Source organism: Sorex araneus, chromosome X (genome assembly GCF_027595985.1).
Source record: "Sorex araneus isolate mSorAra2 chromosome X, mSorAra2.pri, whole genome shotgun sequence".
Lineage (NCBI taxonomy): Eukaryota > Metazoa > Chordata > Mammalia > Eulipotyphla > Soricidae > Sorex > Sorex araneus.
In genome coordinates, this window is record NC_073313.1 from 206,999,752 (window position 1) to 207,025,221 (window position 25,470).

Sequence of the window (25,470 nt, forward strand, 5' to 3'; positions counted from 1 at the left end):
GTACAATAATGTCCCAAGCACCACAATAAATAATTTCTGATTCAGAGCAGGAGTAACTTCTGAGCATTGTTAGGTATGGCCCAAAGACCAGAAAGAAAGAGAAAGAGAAGGAGAAAAAGAAGGAAATACTTGGCAAATTTTTCATTTTTACTTAGGCATCATGACTTGCAATTCTGTTGATAACAGAGTTTCAGGCATACAATGTTATAACATCACACTCACCACCACTATAAGAGTCAAAATCTCTCCATCGCGGAGACATAGATAGTTAAATATGTCTTTTAAGGATCAATACAAGGATATTTTGGACAGGATTTCCTTTTTCTTTCTAATCATTTTTCTTTTTGGGTCACACCCAGCGATGCACCAGGGTTACTCCTGGCTTTGCACTCAGGAATTACTCCTGGCGGTGCTCAGGGACCATATGGAATGCTGGGAATTGAACCCGGGTCATCTGTGTGCAAGGCAAACACCCTACCCGATGTACTATTGGTCCAGCCCCTCTAATCTTTTTTTTTTTTTTTTGGTAACATGGTTATAGTAGTGATAATGTTGTGGTTTTGTTTTACAAAGTTGTTATACCTTTGCCAGCTTCAAAGTGCCCAAGATCCTCCACCACTGTCCCAGTGTTTCTTCCTTCCCCACCTCCTCCCACTACTTGGTAATTTCAAGGTTTTTTTTATATTCAGGTGTCAGAGCTTATCAAAAATTTTGGGAAAAAATGCATCCCGGGATCAGAGAGATAGTACAGGGCTTAAGGCACTTACCTTGCATACAACTGAGCCCAGTTCAATCCCCAGAACTACCTATAGTCTGCTGAGCACAGAGTCAGGAGTATCCCCTGAGCATTGCCAGATGTGGTTCAGAACCTATCCCTCCTCCCAAAAGATGCATCACAGACCTCACTGGGAAATAGATTTTATCAATCAGTGTAGCCTTAGAAATTCAGAAAACAAAAATATCAAAACAACTCTCAGATATAGATCAAAATCCAGCATTGCTTTAGTATATCATCTGAGCTGTCACACCTTATAAGGCATGCATAGAAATAGAAAGGTTGACCTATATTCAAGGAGAAAGGCCATCAGTAGAAGTCTTACCTTAGTATCTGAAGATATTGAATTTAGCACATAAAGATTTCAAAGCTTTAGTATGTTCAGAGAACCTAAAGGACACTGTGCTTAAAGAATTAAAAGAAAGCATAAAAGCAATGAACTAAACAATAGAGAATTTCGCCAAGCAAATAGGAAAAAAAAATTGTAAACACTCAGCAGAAATCCTGTAGTTAAAAAAAGATAGTCACTAGGAAAGAAAAAAAAAGATCACCAGCTACAGTACCTTAACAGCAGGTTTGTGATAACCAAAGAGAAATCATGAATTTGAAACTTGGGCAATAGAAAGTTTCCAATATCTTGAGATAATTTCAGTAACGTGGGTGGAACTAGAGTCTTACTAAGAGAATTGTCTGAAGGAGAAAGACAAATATCTGATGGTTTTATTTGTGTGTGGGATATAAAGAAACAAAGCAAGAGAGCTGATAAAACCAAAGTGAATAAGCAAACTTTTAGCACATTACACCCTTTTATAATTAGAAACCTTAGTAGACTATAGAATAGAATTTTCAAAACCTGAAATATAACATCTCTAGATATAGTAAACCTTTTTCTCTCCCGAGCACCATTTGGATATTTTTAACATAATTCATGAGTCATACAATAGAAGCAGAAGGACCACTGGCAGCCAAATCATATGTAATGTACCAGGTTTAGGCCAGACAATTTTGTGAGCCTTATTCAGCCCACAGGTAAGACCTTTCCACAACTTTGATGCAAATCGAGGTAATGTCTATATGGTGAAGATTTTTTTCCCATTGTCTTTGGGTATTCATTGTTCCACCATTATGAATTAATTTTGGCCTTCTGCAATTAAAATTTGAGGATTCTACTGAATCCTAATGTAGCAAAGATTTGATTTTTTTATATTGTCACATAAACTCTGCTTTACATGTCTTTTCTCAATCTAATGTGAATAACAGTTTCTAAAGAAACACATGTCTGCTTTTGTATCAGATACATTCAGCCTTCCCTTCTTTGCATTTCTCAATTTCACCTAAATGATTTTGATTTCATTCTTAGCTGAAAAGTTTTACTATTTATCTAGTCTTGATTTTTCTCCAGGGTCTTACTAATTTTTAGAAGCCAAAACAGGGAACAATTTTTACTCTACACTTTTGATGTCTTCAACATCTTTCCCAGTGAAAAATCTATAGCCTTATTCTAAAATGTACCTTGATTTTAATTCTGTGTTTATCTATCCTTTAAAAACAGAATATGCTTCTCTGGGGTCACTCTATGAGTACATCAACAGCAACAGAAGTGAAGAGATGGACATGGATCATATTATGACCTGGGCCACTGACGTAGCCAAAGGTAAAGATGCCTCATGTATTATTTTTTCAGTATTATTCCCATTGTGATCTGCAGAGTTGTTCATAATACAGTTGTTTCAGGCATTCAGTGTTCCAACACATTATAATCTCACCACCAGTGTGACTTTCCCCATCCCCACTTTCCCCCTTGCCACCAAAGCCTGCCCCCTTAGCAGGCACAAACAAATGCTTCATATATTCTGAGGGGCTGATACAGACTAATATCCCAGGATAACTAAACTCAGAATTGTGTTCTGTAATGCTCTCCGTTTTCCAGACTAAATGTAGGAAGATTTCTCCCACTGGAGAGATGATATTGGTCTTCCCACCCTTGCAGTTCTTTTCTCTTTGATTTCTTTTCCTGAAATCAAGTTCCAATATAAAATTAATAGCTCCAGGATAGCCATTTTGCCTTGTTTTGTGATATTGTAATTTAGAGTTTGCTTAAGATATTAAATGGAAAGACAAAAATTCTGATCTTCTACCTCCTGATTTTAGAATTCTCTCCTTAGGCTCAGTCACCAGAAATGTGATTTATTGCAAGATTAGTTCTACTCATTTTGTATATGCAATAATGTTAAAAATAGTGACCACTTGCAAAAGTTTTGATTTGCCCTGCCATGTAGAAACAATTCAAATTTTGTTATATTTAATGTCAATTTGCAAATTAAACATTTTTAATATACAGAAATCCTAAGCAAGTACCCAGGCTCCAAAACCCCATTCCCTGTCCAGTTCCTGCCCCTCCCCCTCCACTAATTTCTTCAGACTAATGCTTTTAAATTACATTTAATTTTATCTCCTCCCACCTAAACTTAAAAGAGTTTACAATATTACTGTTAACTTTTAAAACATGCATTTGGATACAATGTAATCTAAGTAATGAATACTTATATTTACATTTGTATTCTAGCAACCCTGAGAGAGCCACTTGTGTCCAAATTTTAATGCAGTAAACTACTTGCATTTTGTCCTCAAATCTCTATAAACTTTTCTTTACAAAGCAAATAAAAAGATATGTAGTACTTAATGAGGAAGACCGCTTATACTTTACTTTCATAAAAGTAATACTCTTTCTTTAGAAACTTGGCATGTCACTTTAAAGTTTTTTTAATACTTGACAAATTCCACATAGAGGAAAAATTTTAAAAAAGTTTCATGATACAATTGCTGATGAACGATATATTTCATTATTTTTTTTAAATAATAAACTCAGGGGGCTGGAGCAATAGCACAGTGGATATGGCGTTTGTCTTGCACGCAGCCGACCCGGGTTCGATTCCCAGCACACCATATGGTCCCCTGAGCACCGTCAGGAGTAATTCCTGAGTGCAGAGCCAGGAGTAACCCCTGTGCATCGCCGGGTGTGACCCAAAAAGCAAAAAAAAAAATTTAATTAAATTTAAAAAAATAAAATAATAAACTCAGTATTTAGGATGATGTACTTAAGACTTTGGCTGTTTCTAGATTAACTGTGTATTCATGCTTCAGGCATTTCAAGTGAGCCTTAAAATCTCACATTCTTGAAGCCATTTTCATGTGACATCAGAGCTGAGTGTCAGTATACACTGCGACCACCCATTTATAAGCCACGCATTGCAGTGTTACTGGGACTGCCTGAAGCACTGTGGAAACTTCCATAAATGTAAGCACATAGACAAGCAGTCCTTTCTTTAAAGCACTTCACCTCACAGTCATTTGCTTGTAGGGTGCTCAGCCAAGTATCCAACACGTTATTACTTAATGGCGCTTGGGAGGATAGACAGCAAACAAATGTGCTGACTTCAGTCTTGCTGTGTCCTGCTGGGCACACTCCAAATATCCCTGCTCTCCCTGGCCCCTTCCCCTGTAAAGTTCCTATCAGAGGTCAAGTCTCTTGGTACCAGTTCATCCTTCAGTTCTGGGGTTTCTCGGGAAGGTTGGTACCCTGAATGAGAAGGAATAGGGAAGAATAAGGAAGGAGAGAACAGAAGTGTATCATACACCAGTGAGCCAAACCACAGCAATAAAATTATCTTTTTGTGACTGGTGAATAAATATCAAAAGCAAAGTTTAATGTGCTGAGCCTCAAGTGATAAAAGTAAAGCAGAGAATAGAATTATTTATAGACAGCAGTCACGGTTCAGATTTAAAATAGCCTATAAAAGGAAGAAGAAACCAAGACTTCTGGAATGACTTTGACCCACTCTAGTAATGCTCACTGTAGAACTTGGGGATTAAACAGAAGGGTTTGATTTGTGTTGCTTCTGCACCGACTCAGCTATGTCCTTTTGAGTTTAACCATGATTGAAGCCGCTGAAGCAACAAAATATTGATAAGTAAAAGATTTAACAATTCACTTTAATAACGAGTTGATTCATGCCTGTTAGATATTGCTTAAGATCACTTCGGAATAAAATCTTCTCAAGCCAAGAAATAACTCTCTTCTTTCTGGGTGTAAAAAAGAATGGAGAAAGAGTTTATCTTGAGATCATACAGAAAGAATACCAGCAACTTTATCTGAAAATTCTCTGAGTTCGTCTGCAGAGCATAAAAGAAGCATTTTAAGGCAAATAAACTTAGGGCCCAGAGAGATAGTGTGGCAGTCAGGCACTTGCCTTGCCAATCCAGGCTAATCCAGGGTCAATCCCTGAAATTCCATATGGGTCTACTGAGCACCACCAGGAGTAATTCCTGAGTGCAGAGCTAGGATTAACCACTGAGCATTGCCAATTGTGGCAAAAAAAAAAAAAAAGCAGATAAATTTAGCTCTATCTCAAAATCATCACTATTGATTCCAGATCTACGCTAAACCCCAGATGAAACATGCCAAATCTTTTTAGGAAACTCTGAGTCACAGGTCTGATAAAAATATTTTTAACCTCTCTAATTGTTTGCAGTACAGTGAATCAGAATAATAGGTAACTCTATAAAAACAAAAGTAATGGAATTTCATATGCTATTGCTGATTCTATATATGCACTAAATATATTATTATATATATTCTGTTCACTATATACAAAAAATGGCATATTTTGTGTATTTTTAAAAAAATTCTTACCAACAAGTATAGAATCTGTCTTTTTCTATCTCTAATACTTATTAAACAAATTATGCCTGAAAAAGTATTCAGAAATTTGATTCTTAAAGCAAGAAAGAAGCAACTATGAAATTCAGTCATAAAAATTACTAAAAGCTAGCCAAGTTGTAACTATTGAATTTTCACAGTTTGAAGTCTATAGAATTTCATAATAGAAGAAAGACTTCCTTTATTCTACTCACTTCTTAAAGATTGTCTAAATTACTAATACTTTTGTTAACATGACTCTTTTCAGTAATATCATTACATGGCAAGAATTTTAACTTTATTTTCTTTGTTCTTTTATGATTCCTTAATATATAACAATCAGTATAGTAAAAAAATAAATTATTTTTTAAATTAGCCTTTATAAAATTGAAATTTTTATATACTTAAAAAAGAACAAAGCCTAGTTATTAACTTATGTTCAATGGATAGTTTATTAACAAAAGAAGTGGTGGGGGAGCACTGTTCCATTATTTAGAATGGCAACTTGAGAAATAAAGGGAAAGAAATTGGTTTAGTAAAAATTGTTCTTTTTCTTTATTTGAAGGTAAAAGATAATACTGCATTAAAATGTTACTGGGACCAAAAGAAAAAAAAAAACCTTGGTGGGCTGAGCGCCTATATTGCATGCAGGAGGCCTGAGTTCAATCCTTGGTATTCCGTGTTACCCCAAGAATATAACCCTCCCCCCAAAAAATTACTGGGGGTAACTATGAGATATATGCCTTTTAAAGTATGTAATGTAGGTTTCAGTTAATTTATGTACATCAAATTCACAGAACTTTAATTTTACACTCTAAATATATTGGAGAGAATTCAGTAGTGCATTTAAACATAAATCATCTCAAACATTTATTCTTACTAAAAGAATGAAACATTTTATAACTTAGTATATATTTTTCTATTTGAACATCAGAGAGTCCTTTGCCAGCCTAAACTAAAGAATCCAATCAGTTCTTCCAAATCCTACCCCACCTCCACTGCCAAGGTCTTGTTGGAATGAGTACTGAGAAAATAAACCAAGTTGGAACTGGGTTAGTGCAAACACCCAAATACAGACTTTAAGGTTTTGGTCCCAGGGTTTTCTGAGGGAGAATGTAGTTGGTAGTGGAATACCTTGAGCACTTCATAGTGGAAACTGCTACTTTCAAGCAGACTTCAGAAATTTAAGGTGTCCTTATTAGGTAAAGTAATAAACTTGATCTACCTATAATCAAATTACAATATTTAAGAGATAAAAAGATATCATTTGGGGGGCTAGAGACTTAGTGCAGTGGGTGAGGCACTTGCCTTGCACGCGGCCAATCTGGGTTCAGTCCTCAACTCAAGTTCTCCAAGCACCATTAGGAGTAATTCCTGAGTGCAGAGCCAAGAGTAATCCCTGGGCATCGCCAGGTGTGCCCCCCAATAAGGTAAAATATGTAATTTTTACTTATAAATATAGATTATACATTTTCTAATATAGCTATATATAGACTATTTATTCTTACCAAATACTTACAAGATTAGAACACATGTATTTAGTTTCTGCCATTGAGTACTTTGTAAAAATATGAAAGGTAATCCAGGATGCAGTGTGGAAAATAATTAATAAGTCTTTGTTTCTTCCTGTGTGAATAGGGATGCACTATTTACATATGGAGGCCCCTGTCAAGGTGATTCATAGAGATCTCAAATCAAGAAACGGTAATATAGTCATATGTTTTTATTTTATTCATTTTATTACAAAATACATGTGTGTGTTTGCAGATATAATCATCATGCTTCCGATGTCTTTTGTAAACTTTTGTTTGTCCTGCCACAGATAACAGATATCATAAAAATTTTTCCACTGTTAATAAAATATAAAAATTCTTCATATTGTTTCCAGAGAGTGCAGAGTAATGTATGATATGAATACCACAGAATGTGGACATTTGGGTTGTCTCCTTTTTTTCAACGATAAAAAATTACTGAGCTTAATATCTTTCAGCAAAATTTTCAACACAGCCATAATTATTTCTCTAAAATAGTTTCTAAAAGAGGTATTGTTTAATCAAAGTGTGCAGTCATGTATTTCTAGTCTCCCTATTTTAAAATTGTTTTCTGTGCTAGCAATTTTGAGGGATTATTTTTCCCCCCTTGTTACTTCTGAATTATTTTGTCAGTCATATTACTTGGACTAATTTCCCTCAGATAATTAACATATTTAAGTAAATGCTTTGATTTTCTTCTTTTTTTACTTTTTAAATTTTACTTATGGATTCTATAATTTGGATGCACATTTGAGAATGATTTCCAGAATTAGACATTACCTCTAAGTGGACAAGGTAACAAAATGATTCTTAGGTTACATTACTTGAAAATGAACACAGAAAGGCAGTGACATCATGTAGCTAGCTGGTATCAGGGTTTGCTACAAAAAAAGCGTCCAACCCCCCAAAAAAAGCCAAAGCAACAGCAGCAACAAAACCACCTTGCTATCAAATCACTTATATGTTTTAATTTATTTCCATGCTTTCAAGTGATTCCTCTAAGATAGAAAGATCATTTCTTTTTAGAGACTCCTTAAATAGTTGCAATTAAAATGTGGGTATATTGTAATAGTCCAAGATCCTTGAATTAGGTAGTGATGGCAAGTGGAGGAACAGGCGTTAGGGAAGGTTGACCAGCTGCTCCTGTTTATCCTCCAGGACTGTGAGATTCCTAAGGCATAAAAAGGAAGTTGGCAGCTACCACTTGTCTGTAATCTGAGTTGAGCCCCCACCCTGCCAAATGACGCTGTCTGGTTGTTCTTATATAGATCTTCTTAGATCGAAAAGATGCCAAGATCCAAAACATGCCCTAGACATAAGCTTTTAGAACTAAACGCTTTGATATATCATATGCTAAATGAAAGTCTTTAGGATAAGGAAACAATCTAAGTACTAATAGGAAATGTCAGAGCTTTATAGTTTTAAAAAAATTTAGTTCACACCCAGAATTTCAAACTATGGTACTGGATTTCTTTCCTGTTGATCTACTTTACCAATAGACCCCAAGTACCCCATGAAATAGGAATTATTAAGTTATAGGTTACTCTACAGTGTCATCATAAAAACTAAATAGCAATGAAGAATCTCCCTATTTCATTAAATCACATTTTGTGTACTTATTTAGGAATACTCACTGAAACAATGTAAGCCAAATATACAGCTATTTCTTTTATGAAGAGAGGGATTAAAATTACTCTTTTGTACTCTATATTTTATTTTATATTACATTTTAAAGGGCATTTATTAAATCTTATATTAAGATGAATTTAAAAATATTTTTACAGTGACTGACTATGGTATTTATACTATTAAGTTTATAGTTTGTTATATATTTTTTAACTTTTATCCCTAGGCTAAATATTAAATACCTAGAGATTACTTTCCCTATTGATCAGAGACATTAATAGTAGCTAATAATATATTAATCATCTACTGTGTTTTTCAGGTCCTATTCTTGACTATTACTCCTTTTACTCTCACCCACTCCCATAAAAGCATCTATTTACCCTTCCAAATAGATCCCAGGTTCAAATCTATGTACCTAGGTATTGTGTCTTCATTGGTCCTTTTATCTTCTCTCTTATCTTCTCTCTGCTCTTTAAAAATAGAATTGGTGGGGCTGGAGAGATAGCATAGTGGGTAAGGCATTTGCCTTGCATGCGGCTGACCCAGGTTCAATTCCCAGCATCCTACATAGTCCCCGAGCACCGCCAGAAGTTATTCCTGAGTGCAGAGAGCCAGGAGTTAATCCCTGTGCATCACTGGGTGTGACCCAAAAAGCAAAAAGTAAAAATAAAAATAAAATTGGCGTTCACTTTCTTAGTGATAAAGACATATAAAAAAGGTAAATTAGATTAAAAGAAATTACAATTTGATCCCCAAATTCTGATTTTACCTTTGTGCTATATTTTCTCTCGTTTGATGATCTTTGATATTTAAATATTGTTCTTTTGAATTACAACAACTTGAATGCACAATAATATACCTCTTCAGTTTTTTTCTAATATACTCTTCCTTCTGCATATTGGACCATTTTATTCCTTCACTTAAAAAACAATACACAGCTTTCCATTACTCACAAAGGCTCTTCTTCACTTGCCCCTTTCCCTTTCAAAATTACTTCCCCTTTCCTCTCCTCTTGGCCTTTTGTACAAGCTTTCTTTTTCCTGGAAATCTACTTCGTTCCAAGGAGATTCCCAGGTCTCCTCTTTTTTTCGGGTAACCCAATCTATTATTCAGTGTCTAAACATTAGCATTTTTCTTCAGTAATATTCTTCTGCCCTCCCTAGATTAAGATATCCCTTTTTCTTTTGTTTTATGGTGATCTTGTCTCCATAGACTTTATCCCACTTTATTATAGATGCTTGTTTAATTATCTTTTCTATTGACTGTAAGCTCTACAAGAACAAAGATAATGCCAATTTTACTTGCTCTCCTTTTTCCTAACATAGTACATTGTTGTCTTACCCTTAACAAATATTTGTTACATGAATGAATGCCTAAATAAGCAGATTAATGAATATTGTCTCTTCCTCTAAAAAAATTACTCTTTTATTAGGAATGCTACCTATACCATGAAATAATAATGCTAATGACTTCCTAAGGATTATGTGGGTGGTCAAGAGACAGAAAACAAATCAAAGTTGGGTTCTCATCTATGAGATATTACTCATCTATGCTCTTTTTAAATGATTAGTACTGCATTTGGATTAAATAGTCTTCAATGACTTGTTAATCAGTATTCCCTGAAATTAGTTTATTGTTTTAATGTCAGCTCCTTTATGCGATCTGAATGCAGCAAGTACTTTGATTTTACTTTTCATGGTGCTATATGGAAGGTAGAAAAGGAAGTAAATTTTTTAGCATAAGGTAATTCAAACAAATAACATGATTGTCATAATGTATCTTTTTCTTTCAGTTGTTATAGCTGCTGATGGGGTATTAAAGGTAAGACTAATACATTTAATTAAAAGCATTTGTTAATTTCAGATGTAGTATTATGTGACTAATAATTCTCTTACTAATCAATGAGTAGAAAATGGATCCTTGCATCTCTCTCCTCAGATCTGCGATTTCGGTGCCTCTCGGTTCCATAACCACACCACACACATGTCTTTGGTTGGAACGTTCCCGTGGATGGCTCCAGAGGTTATCCAAAGTCTCCCCGTGTCTGAAACGTGTGACACATATTCCTATGGAGTGGTGAGTTCACTTTCAAGTTTTTGTTGCTAAAGAAACTAGGAAAAGCAAACCTATAAAAAGAGGGATACAATTTAGCATACCTTTAAACTGGCAAGGCCTTTTGCAGTTATTTGTTCAAAAATTGGGGGTTGAGTCACACCCTTTGGTGCTCAGGGCTTACTCCTGGCTTTGTGCTCAGGGATCCCTCCTGACAGGATTTGGAAGACCGAGCGGTGCTTTAGATCAAACCAGCATTTTCCATGTTGGAGGCATGCACTTTCCCACTCTATCTCTCTGGCTCTCAAATCATACTTCAGCCCATTGAATTAGGGAGGCCTTTTCTTGTGGAAGACACTAGCAACCTAAAGAATACTTTTGTATTGCTAAAATGTTTACTTACTTTCATCACTGATATGCTTCTGAACTATTTCTCTGTGCTGAGAAGAAACCAGTGCCCTTTTCAAGAAACAAATTAGAGGAAACATAAATGAGGTCAGGCCTAGTGGTCTCCTTTCTCGGGTGGACGGTGAAGTGCAGAAGTAATTTTGTGGAAACATAGGCCACTTGGAACAAGACCTCAGCATGACAGGTTACTCAAATAGTACACAGCCCCTAGGCTAGCTGCCAAATTACTTGCCAATTACAAATTATAAGAATTTGTTTAGTGTCAACTACCAAATCGATCATTGAGTTTCTGGAGACAATAGGAGATGTACTTAGTCTGGCCTAGCCCCTGCTGTAAGGTCTAGTAGGTGTGGCTCCCTGAAATATGAATCTAACACATTGCACAAGAATAATCTAGTAACAGAGTTATAAGAATAGAGTAATGCCTGTGGGTGGGGTGGAATAGGATTGGTAGTAAAAGGCCTTACCTTTGTTTTTTATTGTTCTGAAAGATTGAGCAAATGCTTAACAAATCACCCTATCAAGTAATTTAAATTACTGCAGCTAACTTTGCTGCCTTGGCTGCACGTTCCTTGTGTAGGCCTATACTGACTCACCAGAGGCAGATTCTATTCTACATTCATATTTAGAGTCTGCTTTTAAGTGGTGGAAGAAAAAATGCCCTTGGTGAAGCTGTTTTGAAACAGATTATGTTTTTTTTTGCTTGCTCTAAAGAGATGGCATTGTGCTGGGAAGGCTGGGCACCTGCACCCGCCACCAGATTCGCTGCATTCCATTCAGAAATGTGCTCATTGAGTTAGGATGGAAAAGTCAGGATTTTACTTACTCCTGACCCCTCCTCCTGCTTTTCTAGATGAACCCCACTCATAAAAGACGTGCAAAGCTTGCTTTCCAGAGCACTCTTGTGTATCAACAATCACAAAAAAATTACTTAATAAAAATAACATTTTTACACATTCAATTAGATATGACCTAAGAGGACAAGAGAAGATAATTATTAAGATAGGGGCCACGTTAGCTAAAGATGTATTTGTCCATAAACTTTGACAATGAGAAGCACTGTGGTGACTTCTTAAATTTTTTGATACCCTTTCAAAAATAGGTTTTGTTGTTCTTTGTTTATTTGTTTTATTCTTTTGGGTTTGGAGACCATACCTGGCCATGCTCAGGGTTTGCTCTTGGCTCTGAACTTGAGGATCACTCCTGGTGGTGCCCAGGGGCGTTATATGTGTTTCCAGGGATCAAACTGAGACACACAAACTGTGAGATACAGCCATGTCTCAGGGAGGCATTCTTTCCAAAGGAAGAAACACCTCTTAATTCACCACTTGCTTTGTCTGTGTCTTTATGAAAGTTAACTTGCAGTCCGGACAAGTAGAACTACTACAGCAAAGGATACATTGACAGCATTCTGGCAGAAGAGAGAGAGAGTCACTTGTCAAGAGAGGAGCCCTGTCGTGTGCACCCACGAGCTATAAGCACAAAGAGATTTCTGAGGTCCAGACAGTCGTCTGAATAGCTCCCAACCCACAGGAGAAGGAGTCCCCTACCCCATACTTACAGCATGGGAATAGGAGGCAAGAAACTATGGGCAGTGGGCCAAGGTGGGAGCCGCCTACAGGGACCACCTTAGTGAACTCTTGCACCTTGCTAACTGCAGCCGGGCATGTTGGAACCTCCCCTTCATCCAGCAGAACCCAGATGAGAGCTCCACCCACTCTTAGGCACCAACTCAGCCAGCTGGATACTGAATAACACCGAAGAGAGTGTTCACTCTTGGCAGACAGGCTCAGTCTCTACTAGTTTCTACCTGCCTGATAGCAAGCAAACCGCATTCTTTACAGCCAGCAAGCCCCTCCTGCCAGGGGCCTCCCAGAACTTAATTACCAAGTGAAAAAGGGCCCTCTGCAGCCTGCTGCTTACCTGCATGGTCAGACAGACTCTGCTCCCTGTGAGGCCTTGTGGGCACACTGTGTCTTGAGACCTCTGTCTTGGACTACTGGACTTGAGACCTCGCCCATCCCTTTCCCAGCTCCTCAGCTGCTACCCAGGCCCCCATGCAACCTTAGCACTGCAGTGACTGCCAAACTCATGGTGATCTTGGAAACCCAGCTCTCACCCAGGCCTCAGGCCTCGACACCAATAGCTTGTGCCACTCACAGTTGTGACCCTAGAGAGCATCAGACACACTGAGAAGACAGAGGAGCTCATGTCTACCAATGGGATCAAGACAAAAACTTGGAAATCATTCCTATTACACCAGAGCTATGTAAATGACCTGACAAATACTTCAAAGCAATTTCATTATGATGCCTAATGAAATTAGGAACTCAATGAAAAAGAATTTCAACAAGACCAGGGGAGTATGAGAAAAATCCAAACAGTTATCATGAAACTAAGTAATATAGCCACTGAAGTAAACATGATAAAGGAACTCAAAGGAGAATGGAAAAGACAAACAATTGAATGAGTAAGCCAAAATATAGAACAGTGGAAATCATCTAAAAATATCAGCTAAACAAATAATAAAATATCAAGGAATGAAGACAATGTAAAGGATTTATTGGACATTAAAAAAACATGATTTTCCGTGCAGAAAAACAGGGCAGAGAAGGAAAATCCCTCCCCTGGCAGCACAGGGTTGTAGCACAGCTCACAGTCTAGATGCATTTCTGTAAGAAGCTGCTCTGGGTACGAAAATGGCTTAGCAGACCTGTCCAATCATAGTCTTTAGGAGCAGAGGGTCCGTTTTGCGCGTGGAGCTCCAGCAGCAGCAACATCCACGTGGCAAGACCCACCTCCTAAGACTCCCAACCCAGAGGTATGAGTTTTGCAGTGATGTGGCTCGTAGGCGATCATGGTACGGGGCATTACCAGCATGCCCTGTGCCCAGATAAGATCCAAAGCTGCCACGCATGAAACAATCCTAAAGACTATGATCTGAGAGGTCTTCTAACCCATTTTGGCACCCAGAGCGGCTTCTTACAGAAATGCATATAGACTGTGAACTGAGCTAAAACATCAGAAATCCAAAAACACGCGGCCACAATAGCTCATAGAGTCTTCATTCTCAGCAATGAAATTATTAAATGATGCCTTTTCAGCAGGCCTGATTGTTGGGGGGAAATTCCAAACAATAATAGTGAGATCTCTATTGAAATATTGAATGTATTCAAAGTATAGAGAGAATAAAGAGAAGATCATTAGCTACTTAGGTGGAGGGGGTGGGAGGGGGGTATATTGGGGTTCTTGGTGGTGGAACATGTGCACGAGTGAAGGGATGGGGGCTTAATCATTATATGACTGAGACTTAAACCTAAAAGCTTTGTATTTTTTTTCACGGTGATTCAATAAACTAAAAACTTTTAAAAAAAGAACATGATTTTCATAATAGGAGTTACAGAAGGAGAAAGGACAACAGGGCTGAGATCTTATATGAAGAAATAATGGCCAACAATGTTCCAAAATTGAGGAAGAAAATATGAGATTTAGGAATCTCAGAGTTCCAAAGAAAATAGCCTCCAACATACAGGGAAATACTTTGTAAGTAAAATGACAAAACAAAACAACAGCAACTAAAACAGTAAAATTATCCTAAAAGCAGTAAAAGAAAAACAAAGAGTCACATATGGGAAACCTTCATAAGATTATCAGCAGATTCCTCAACAGAAATTCTAAAGGCCACAAGGGAGTAACACATTATATCCAAAGTGTTGAATGGTGAGAAAATCCTACACAGAATGTACAGCAATTGTCTCACTCCTCTTTAATGGAGTGTTGGTTTTTCCAGCAACAGTTAATAGAATTCATTTCACTCAGCCTTGTAAGACGTATTAATGTTACTTCTATAAGAGGAAGATAAACTTAACTTTGAAGTATTAGAATACCTAAAGAGTATAAAAAGAGCTAAGGAGAGCAAAACCATAACCAACTCAAGATTTACTTGCTTGCAATTTCAAGTAGGCTTTGGGCCTAGAACCATAATTGTAAAGATTATGATAATGTCAAATCAAAAAGGAAACAAGAACAAGAAGTTGGAACATGGTCTCTACACAAAAGACAGATAAGGTACAAGGGAGGAAAAGAAGAGAACAAAAAACAGAGTCAAACTGCAATAATATAGAATCCACATAGAAAAATGTCAGTGCATTCATTTATAGCAATTATTTGTACAATGTCCATGGCCCAGGAGCCAGGATGGCTGAAAGTGCATGCCTGGCCTTTACAGGACCCCAGGTTCAATCCCAGGCTGTGCTTAGCATCCTAGGCATCATGGCATGTAGTCCTGGTAGCCCCCAGCACCAACGAGGCCCTTCAAATCTCAGTTACCTGAACTCATCTATCAAAAGGCATAGGATATTGGAATAAATCAAGAAATAAAATCCAGCCTTCCACCTGAGGAGTGAGTAGGAGTCAACTAACACTAGGAGATCCAGATGATCTGAATCTGGATTAGTTAGTTCTGGTTAATTAATTAGTTCTAGTTCTAACACTAGAATTCAGGTTCTATCTCCAGTACTCCATATGGTCTCTCAAGTCCCCCAGGAGTGATCCCTGAGTGCTGATTCAAGAGTACACTATGAGCACAGCTGGGTCTGACCCAAAAACAAACATACAAAATAGGGCTCAGAGTAAAATATTGAAAAACTACCCTACTGGCAAATGGTAACCTAAAATTGTAGGGATAACATCAGATGTCTGATAAAATAGACTTAAAGTTTAAGAAGGTGCTGAGAGGGATTAAGGAAACAGTCCATCAGGAGGGCTTAATATTCATTAATGTGTACCAGGTGGACTGGTTAAAAAAAAGATGTATTTTATATGCACCAAAGGAGCATCAGAGTATATGAAGTAATATTAATAACCCTGAAGAGAGACATATACAGCCACGCAGAAGTGTTAGGAAACTTCCACATCCTACTCTAATTAATGGACAGATCAATCAGACAAAAAAATAAGGAAACAGTCTTAAGTAAGGAGTTGAACCAAATGAATTTCATATACATTTTAAGCTTCCTTCCTCCACACTGCAACAACTGTATACATATCAAGTGTATATGGAACATTCTCCAGAAGAGACTACCTGTTGGGAATGTTAATAGTTTGTGTAGATTGAAATCATAGCAAGTATCTTGATTTATAATTTTATAAATTATAATCAAGTGTCAATAAACTTATGAAGATTTTTAGGAAGTACCTGATTTATAATTTCATACCATTGCTATGAAAAATCAATCACAAAGAGAAATGCTGAAAAATATATGGAGATTAAACTGTTATTCTAACTATCAAGTTAATACAAAAATCAAAGGATAAAATTTTTAATGCCCTGAAAACAAAAAAATGAAGACACTTGCTATTAGGACATTTGGAACACATCATAGATCAATACTTAGATACTAGTTCTTAGCAAACAAAAAATACTTTTTTGTTTTATTTTGTTTTGGGGCCATATCATTGGTGCTTGGGGTTCCAAACTCAGGATGGGAATGTGCAAGATAAATGCTCTGCCCACTGCACTCTCTTTCTGGCCCAATAAGAAAATTCTTAAACAATCTAGCCTCATACCTAAAGGAACTAAAACTCTGTTTAATAACATAGGTTCAGAAATGGAAAAGAAGAAATTACAATGATACCAAATACAAAGGGATTATAAAAGGCATATTATGAACAACTTTTGCCACTAAGATGGGGTAACTTAGAAGAAATGATCAAATTCTTAGAATAGTACAAGCTCACAAGACTGAATAAAAGGAAATAGAAAATCTGAACAGACCAATTGTGAGTAAAGACATTGAATTAGTAATCAAAACTCTCCCCAAATAGAAAGTATTAGATAGTTCTACTGAGTTCTACCATACCTTTAAGGGCGATCTATTACCTGTCCTCAAACTATTCCCCAAATTGAAGAAAAGGGAATTTTTCCAAATATATCCTATGATGTCAAATTACTTTGATACCAAAATTAGATTAGACATTACAAAGAAAAAAATTATGGATTGATATATGATTAATATAGATGTGAAGTTCCTCAACAAAGGTGCCATAGAGATAGTACAAAGGGTAAGGCACTTGCCTTGCATGCAGTCAGCCCTGGTTCAATCTCTAGCATCATGCAGTCCCCTGGACAGTGGAGCAATCTCTGAGTGCAAAGCTATGCTACTCAAGAGGGATTAATCTCAGGGATGCATGGATGGTTCAACATATGCAAGCAATTATTGCAATACAAAAAGTATTACATCAACAAAGTAAGATTTTAAAAATTCTTTGATCATATTGATACACTTAGAAAACATTTGACAAGATTCTTTATCTGTTTATGACAATTACTTAATAAAATGAAGTTATAACAAGCATACCTCAACAGAATAAGTACCTAATTATTTGACAAATCCAGAGCTAACATTATTTTTTAATGGTGAAAAACTGAAAACTTATCCTCTAAGATCAGACACAAGACAGGGATGTCAACTCATCACTATTTCTTAACCTAGTATTGAAGGTACATCAATTCAGCAACAAAACAAGTAAATGAAACCAAGTTGACAAGAGAAGAAAAGAAACCATAACTATTTGTAGATGACATGATAATATACATAAAAAATTCTAAAAACTTTACTAAAAAAAACTATAGAAGCAAAGTGATGCAATAAGTTGGCAAACCTTTGAATATACAGAAATCAGAGTTGAATTTCTATGCAAGCATTCAACTAGAAAAGAAAGAAATTAAGAAAACAATTTTATTTTATAATCACATCAAAAATAATTAGATACCTTGTCATAAACTATAAAGGTGAAAGACTTATACATGAAAAATTTTAAGAGGCTGTTTAAAGAAGTACAAGTTACAAAGAAATAAAAACAATATTCCATGTTCTTGTGCTAGAAGAATTAACATTATTAAAATGAGTAGTCTATCTGAAGAATTATACAGATTTATTGCATTTTCTGTAAATTTCAATAACAGGCCAAGGAAGTGGTACATACATTAAGACATGCTGTGCCTACAACCAACCCCAGATCCATCCCTGTTACCCCTGTTACCACTTACCTTCAAGGCTCACTGAGCACCACTTGGGAGGCAAATAAAACTGAAATAAAATACTTATGATAAGTAAATATGCATTAAGTTTTTTTCATTCAATGACACTTCCCAAGGAAATAGAGCAAATGTTCATGAAATTTGTCTGGGAACACAAAAGAAATTCAAATAGGCACATCAATCCTGAAGTAAGAAGAAGAAATTTATCATACTCTCCAATTTCAAACTAAATTACCAAGCTCTAGTAACCAAAAAAGCATGGTATTGAAATAAAATTAATATAGAGAGTAAGAGAATAAAATTGGGGACTGAGAAATAAACTCTGATGTATATGAAAGTTTCCTTTACAGAAAACAGAATAAAATAAAGAAAGAAGTGTCTGTTTAATTAGTAGTGCTCGGAAACTGGGAAGCCACATGGAAAAGAAGGCAACTGGATTATCATCTCAAACCATGCCCAAAAGTTAACTCAAAATGGATTAAAGATTTGGATGTTAGACTTGAACCATTAACGTATATAGAAGGAGAAGGGCAAAACACTGTTATAGTGGCCTCAGCATAAGGATTCTACTCCAACGTCAGAGAAGACAAAAACCAACACACAAATGGGATTAAATCATAGTCAAAAGTTTCATAGCAAGGGAAACTATCATTTAAGGAAAAAGGAGATAAAATAAACACACAGTATGTCTGACAGTGTATTAATATGCAAGATATATGAAGAACTCAAGACAAAACAAAACACAGCAAAGCAATCAACCCTATTATAAAAGGAGAGAACAACTGAAGACAGGTCACCAAAAGAGGCATATAAAGACCAACAAGCACACAAAAATAATGCTCATCATCACTTATGAACAGGGAAAACACAACTAAAAATAGAATCTCCTCACACCTGTTAGAATAGCCTATATCAAAACAACTAGCCTCAAAACTTGTCAGCAAAGGTGAGGCGAAAATAAAGAACCATCATTCACAGTTGGTGGGACCAAACATAGATCAAGCATCCATGGAAAACTGAGTAATCTTCAAAAACTTAAGTGGATGGGCCAGAGAGATAACAGTGTGTAAGGTGCTTGCCTTATATGTGGCTAATTTGGTTTTGATTCCCAGCACTGTATATGGTCCCCTGACAACGACCAGGAATGATCCCTAAGCACAGAGCCAGATTAAGCCCCAAGTACCACCAGTTTTGACTAACAAAACAAAACAAAAATCCCCCAATGATATAGTATATATTCATATAAAATGAATCTACCATATGATCTAGCAATTCCACTTCTAAAAATTTATCCAAAGAACACAAAAATATTAGTCCAAAGACAAGCACGCCTATGTTCATTCTGCGCTACTTACAATAACCAAGGTATGGAAACAGTCCCAGTGACCAGTGACAGACAAATGGATTAAAAAAATGTAACACTACTCAGGTATTTTTCTCAGTTGTTTAAAAAACAAGAAAGATGAAATTTTGCCATTTGCAGCAACCTGGATGCACCTGGAAAAGGCATGGCAATATATCCAGCAGATATGAGAAAGGGATCTTGAGGTCTTTGCTACTTCTTAAGCTGGTGAACTTTGCTAGGCAGGCCATTGTTCTTCTGTGTTATGAAAATAAAAGGGGATATATTTCTCCCCTCTGAGGATGACATCAACCAAAGGAGCATACATGCAGTAGGTTATCTACATGAAATAAAAAGAGGGGGGGGAAATGTCAGGAGAACACAAATCATTATGTTTGAGAAGCCAAAGCTGAACCTCTTGACAACAAAGCCCTTCTCAGGACACTGGAGAAGGGACCAGGGCCTTTGCAGCTTCTGACCCCAAACTAGTTTGGGAAGAGAGACTTAAGGGCCAGCATGGTCCCCTTCGCTGGCTGGCATATGAGCCTTTCCAGAGCAAGCCTGGCCCATGGAATGGCTTCCCATTGTTTGTAAGGGAAAAGGCAGGGAACGTACACAGTTTTGTCCAAATTTCTCTTCTGTTAGCTAAAAATAGGAATTTTCCTTGTGAGCACAGTTTAAATGTGAGGACGGCTCTCTATAAAAAGAGTTGGAAAGTATTTCCAGGGTGAAAGATCACATTAATGTTTGGCCCACATCCCCATAACTGATATTTTCAGGCATAGTTGAATATATTTTTAGTCTTCCAAGTGACTTCTTCAACAAAGTTTCCTTCCTGTGCCAAGTCATTTGGTTTGGTGTTTCAAAACAAAACAAACAAGAAAGCCATCCTTGTCCTATCCCGTCCTGCCTATTTTTTGCTGGGTTTCTGATCAGAAATCATGAGATGTGCAGACACGGGGTTGAAAGGAAAGACCTCGCTGGTACTTCAGAGCTTAGCAACAATGACTTGGTTTCACATCCACTGTGGCTCCCTCCCTCAGCGAGGGCAGCTCTGTAGAGATACAGAGAAGGCATGCAGATGAGGCTGTCTCGTTTCCCAGGCTTGAGCTCTTAGGGAGATAGAACTCAGACCACAATAGCTTTAGAACATTTTGCAGTGGACTATTTTGGAATAAAGACTGACACGACACAGTCTTTTCCTGGCCTTATTCCCCCAAACTCTTGGTTTTGCCTTTTTACAAAATTCGGCTGGTCTCTGTGTAGGTGAGTGCCCAAGGTGAGTGGATGCAGACCAAGCTCTGACAGGAGGCCCATCTGAGCACTGGCAGGTCTAAAGCATCTCATTTATTTGAGGTGGATTCATCACTCCCTTTCTGCCTAAGAATACCACCACTGTTCATTGACTTGCTCCTCATCTCCTTTCCCCTCCCCAACCCCAGCCCCAGGGGAGTGGTAATTGCGACAAATTGAGGGACTTCATTTCCTGCTCACCCCCACTTGTGCCCCCTCCCTGTGCAGGCTTCCGTTGGGGTCGGGGCGGGGGGGGGGGTAGCATACATGTTCTGGTGCTCCCTTCCCGTGTTCACTAGAATTGTCCCCTTCTGGGGTGCCCCTTACCTTTTCCTAATCACTTCTGGGACTCAAATAGAATTATTCAGTAGCTCTTCTAAAGAAGTACCTTACACACTTGATTAAAAGCCCAAAGAGGCTTGGGTGAATTTTTTTCTCTCCTGCTTGAGCAGCATCTGCCAATTTCCCTGATTTTCTTGCTAATTATCCTCGTATTAGCCAGAATTTGTTTAACATGTTATGGCTCGAATAAGACGAGGAGTAATAGAGGAAGGAGTGGATACAGAGTTAAGGATTTATAGGATTATCTTGAAACTATAAAGCTTCAATGTTCTTAATTGAGGTGATTTTTTGTTTGCATGTTCATTTTTGTTTTTAGATCAAGAGAAATCGAAACAAAAACGGTTGAATTCAATACTCAATTCTGCCATGGCTGCATACATAAAACATGGCCGATGACATTCGTTCATGTGCCATAGCTTTTTCTTTTCTAGCTAGATGGGGTAAGAGGTTCTCTTTCAGCAGCAGATAGAAAGTTCATATTCTAGTTCTGGCACTTAACAACTGAGTGTCTTTGCATAAACTTATCTAACTTTCTGGATCCTTTCTGGTTTCCTAGTCAACAAAACAAGAACAGTATCTATCCAACAGGATAAATGTAAAGAGGTTAGCAGAATAACAGGGGCATAACAAACACCTCCCTAGTAATGGTAGTAGTTGTTATTATTATTGATAATGTTATAGAATTGTTCTTGCACTTCAAAGAATATTGGAAGGTGCAAATTTTTAGTGTTCCTATGTATAAGCAGAGAAAGCAACCAAGTGTACAAATCTCCATTACTCAGTTTGTAAAAGAAAAGTCAAACTTGTTGGATGTTTTTAGTATTCCCAGGATCAGTTTGCTTTCTTTGGGCACCCCATTGTGAATTTATTAATCATACTGGTTTCAAGAATTGCAGGGACCAGAAAGATAGGACAGGGGTTAAGCACTTGCCTTGCATGCAGTTGACCCCAGTTTGATCCTCAGTAAACCATATGTTCTGTTGAGCACTGTCAGAAATGATTCCTGAGCACTAAGCCAGGAGTAAAGCCCTCAGCACCACTGGGTGTGGCCCAAAAACCTTTTTAAAAAAAGAATTGCAGAGATGAAGACACACATAAACTAATGCTCTCACATAAACCCCAGCCTTTATGCCCATAAGGTATTTATTTCATTTTAGAATTGTATAATAAATTATTTCATAATTAAGTGAAAATAAATGTTTTAGACTGACTGGTTTTGAGAGAAAAATTTTCAAAGATACAAAATCTAAACATCCTAGTTTTTCAAGTCCAAACCATTGTGGAGGAAGTGGATTAGCAAGTTAGTAGTTTGTAATTTTTTTTTAAGATGAGATCTTGAACTTGAAAAAAATTTAACATTTTAGTATATTATTGAATCTGCAGTCAATAATTTATCACATCTCAGAGATAAAACATACAGAGTTTTAGTTCATAAATTATGAAATCTAGTTTGTAAGAATTCTAGTAACTTATAACAGAAAGTTAAATTTCTTAGGCCCACTGGTTTTATAAAATATTTAATAATCTGGCTCTAGTTATTGTAATTTCTAAACCAGGGTTATTTAAAAAAAATAAAAGGGCACAAAAATATATATAATATATGGCAGAAGTAGTGTGCATGAATATATACATTATACCCGACTTTCTATATAGATGGGTTTGCTTGTGTCTGGTAATTGGATACAGTTAAATGTTAGATAAAGTTTCAGTAGTATACCAAAAATATAAAGTGCAAGAATAAAAATTCCATTTTCTTTTTTGTTCCAGGTTCTCTGGGAGATGCTAACAAGGGAGGTCCCCTTTAAAGGTTTGGAAGGATTACAAGTAGCTTGGCTTGTAGTGGAAAAAAACGAGGTAAGACTACGATTCTCCATTCAGGTACATAGATCAGAAAACAGTATTGGGGTTTTGCAAAAGACTTTTTCATCTTCTTCAAATTGAAAGTAAGTTCACGCTTATGGAAAGATTAGCAGTAGGAGCTAACACAAAGGGTCAAAGTGATGTTATTCCTCATGAATGGACCCTTTACATCTAATTGTTGCAGCTTCACGTCGTGATGCTGTAGATCAAAAATTGTACAAGTACTGTACTAGTTTCTCAGTCTCAATTGTAAAACCTAGGGGTTTGTTCTTAGTGATGAAAGAAGCCATTGCGTCCAAGGTAGGGGAACAGTTTAACTCCATCTCCTGCGTTTAGGACATCTTTTTTACTGGCCGGGAGTTGATATATCTGTAAGAGACCTTCAGCTACTTCAACTTACCTCTCCCAGCAGGAGTCACTATAGTACAAGAAACTGTCGCTTAGATGAGAATTTCAAAAATAAAAGAAGAAAAAATAGTTTCAAAAAAGGGAAAAATTACAGTTTTGCCACCTACGTTGAACACTACATTGAAGATGAGCTCCTCACTGGAATTGGCGAGGCAGTGGCATAACTGTGCGCTTCTTCATGCAGAGCCTTTCCATTTCAAAAGGACTTCAGTGGCGTAAACACCGTTTGTGCTGTGTCCCCAGCCTCGCTTTTCTTCTTCCCACAAATTGAGGCTTTCAGTTAGTTGGACCTATGAGCCTACATCAGAGAACATGGTACATTCATATCAAAGAGAGCAACTACATTTTGAAAGGTTTAAAAATTGTGCCTGAAACGCACAGCCATGGAAATTCTCAGCATAAGGATGAAGCATCCGATATCAAGGTATTAGGAGGACTCAGATCACGTAATGGAAGCACTCGGTTGTCTTTGCAGGGCAAAACAACTTAATTTCACAGAACGTCTTTTCCACATCTTCTTTGTGCCTTCTACAAAGGCTAAGATTACAATCTTAGGATAAAAATAATTTGCAAAAAAAAAAAAAAGTGATTCTATAATCAGGGTTTTTCCTTTTTTTTAAAAGCTTTAAAAGGAGGATTCACTTCATCTGCTCCTCGTGTGAATGCAGGAATGAATTCCATCAAAGAGTTGTGATTGAGTAAGAGAATCCAGTGGTCCATCTTTTAGATCAGTGGTTTTCAACCACAGGTCTGTGGACTGTTGCCAGCCTGCACAAATTTGCTGCCAGTCCTTGGAAAAAAATATTGCCACCTAATAGACAATTGTTCCATGGACCAGTGCTGGTCCTGAGTGCAAAAATGGTTGAAAGCCATTGCATAATCCTAATCCAGAGGTACCTTATTAATTTGTTCTCCTGAGTCATTGAGAATGGGCAAAATATTTGTGCCAGCTAAACAGGATGGGTGAGAGCTGCCAGTTTAAGGGTAACAAAGCAGAATTATATTCAAGAATGTATTTGATTCATTATTCCACAAGAACTGTTTTGTTCTAATTAAATATGATAGAACTTCCTTATATACACTTAAACCTCACGTATAGAAGAACTGGTAATTCTCATGAAGTTAGGACCTATTTGTTTCTGTTCAGTTCCTTTTACTGATGATGAGACAGCTGGTGCTGTGTTTACAGATGAGAGTGAAAAAAATCATAGACCTGTTGACTTTGGAACAGAACACCCAATGTCATCTCCCCACTCTGTACCATTTTCAGATAAACTAGAAAAAAAACTGTTTTAAAACTTAACTGGACCCTCCAAAGAGGTCTAAGACAGAATTATTCATATTTTAAGAAAGTATTTCATCGAAAGAATGGCCACATAGGTGTGAATCTAGAGCACTTTCAAAATAGAACTTCCCTCAAGGATTTTTAATTCTAAACAGTAAAAAAGAATTTAGAAGCTAATCTTTGAGGGGCTTAATTGAATATTAAGGATCATCCATACTTCAGAACCTCTTTAGCACTTACAAAAGGAAATAGTGACATTCCTCTACCCCCAGTGCCCCAAAGATCCCTAAACTTGAGGGTCCTATTCCATCCAGGGTGGAATCTGGTGATCTGCTAATAACTGGCAGAGACCACACAAATATCTCCCAAACCATACTTATTAATTTGTGAGTTAAAAGAAATTCACACAGTGAAATAATTTTCTTAATGGATATATGAAGGATATTTATCCCTCTGTTCTTCTTCTGCTAATATTTTGTTTAAAAAAAAACATGGAAATTTAATGGAGTTTCCATTGACCTCATTCAAGAAGTTATCTTTGTTTCACCTCATAATTTCACCTTACTTATTGCTGAAACAAATTTTCTTGATATAATACTATAATAATTCCCAGGAAGTAATTTTTTTCATAATGAAATGTAGACCTTGATGTAAATATAATTTACAAAATTATTTTATTTATTTTAAACTTGGGATACTGTGGCTTACTAAGTTGAAAAAACCCTTTTTTAAGAGCCCTTACTTTTTGTTTTGTTTTTGTTTTGGGGCATACTTGGCGGTGATCAGGGGTTATTCCTGGCTCTGCA

General features: G+C 36.8%; 1 protein-coding gene across 2 annotated transcripts in view; it reads left to right on the forward strand.

The window, feature by feature from the left end:
* Positions 1-25,470, forward strand: part of MAP3K20 (mitogen-activated protein kinase kinase kinase 20) — a 190,600-nt gene that overhangs the window by 83,635 nt on the left and 81,495 nt on the right. For both annotated transcript variants that reach the window (XM_004601161.2, XM_004601162.3), the window contains exons 4-8: positions 2,328-2,429; positions 7,113-7,178; positions 10,425-10,453; positions 10,571-10,708; positions 22,879-22,965. In XM_004601161.2, the coding sequence (XP_004601218.2) occupies positions 2,328-2,429; positions 7,113-7,178; positions 10,425-10,453; positions 10,571-10,708; positions 22,879-22,965 (422 nt within the window). The remainder of the gene's footprint in view (positions 1-2,327; positions 2,430-7,112; positions 7,179-10,424; positions 10,454-10,570; positions 10,709-22,878; positions 22,966-25,470) is intronic.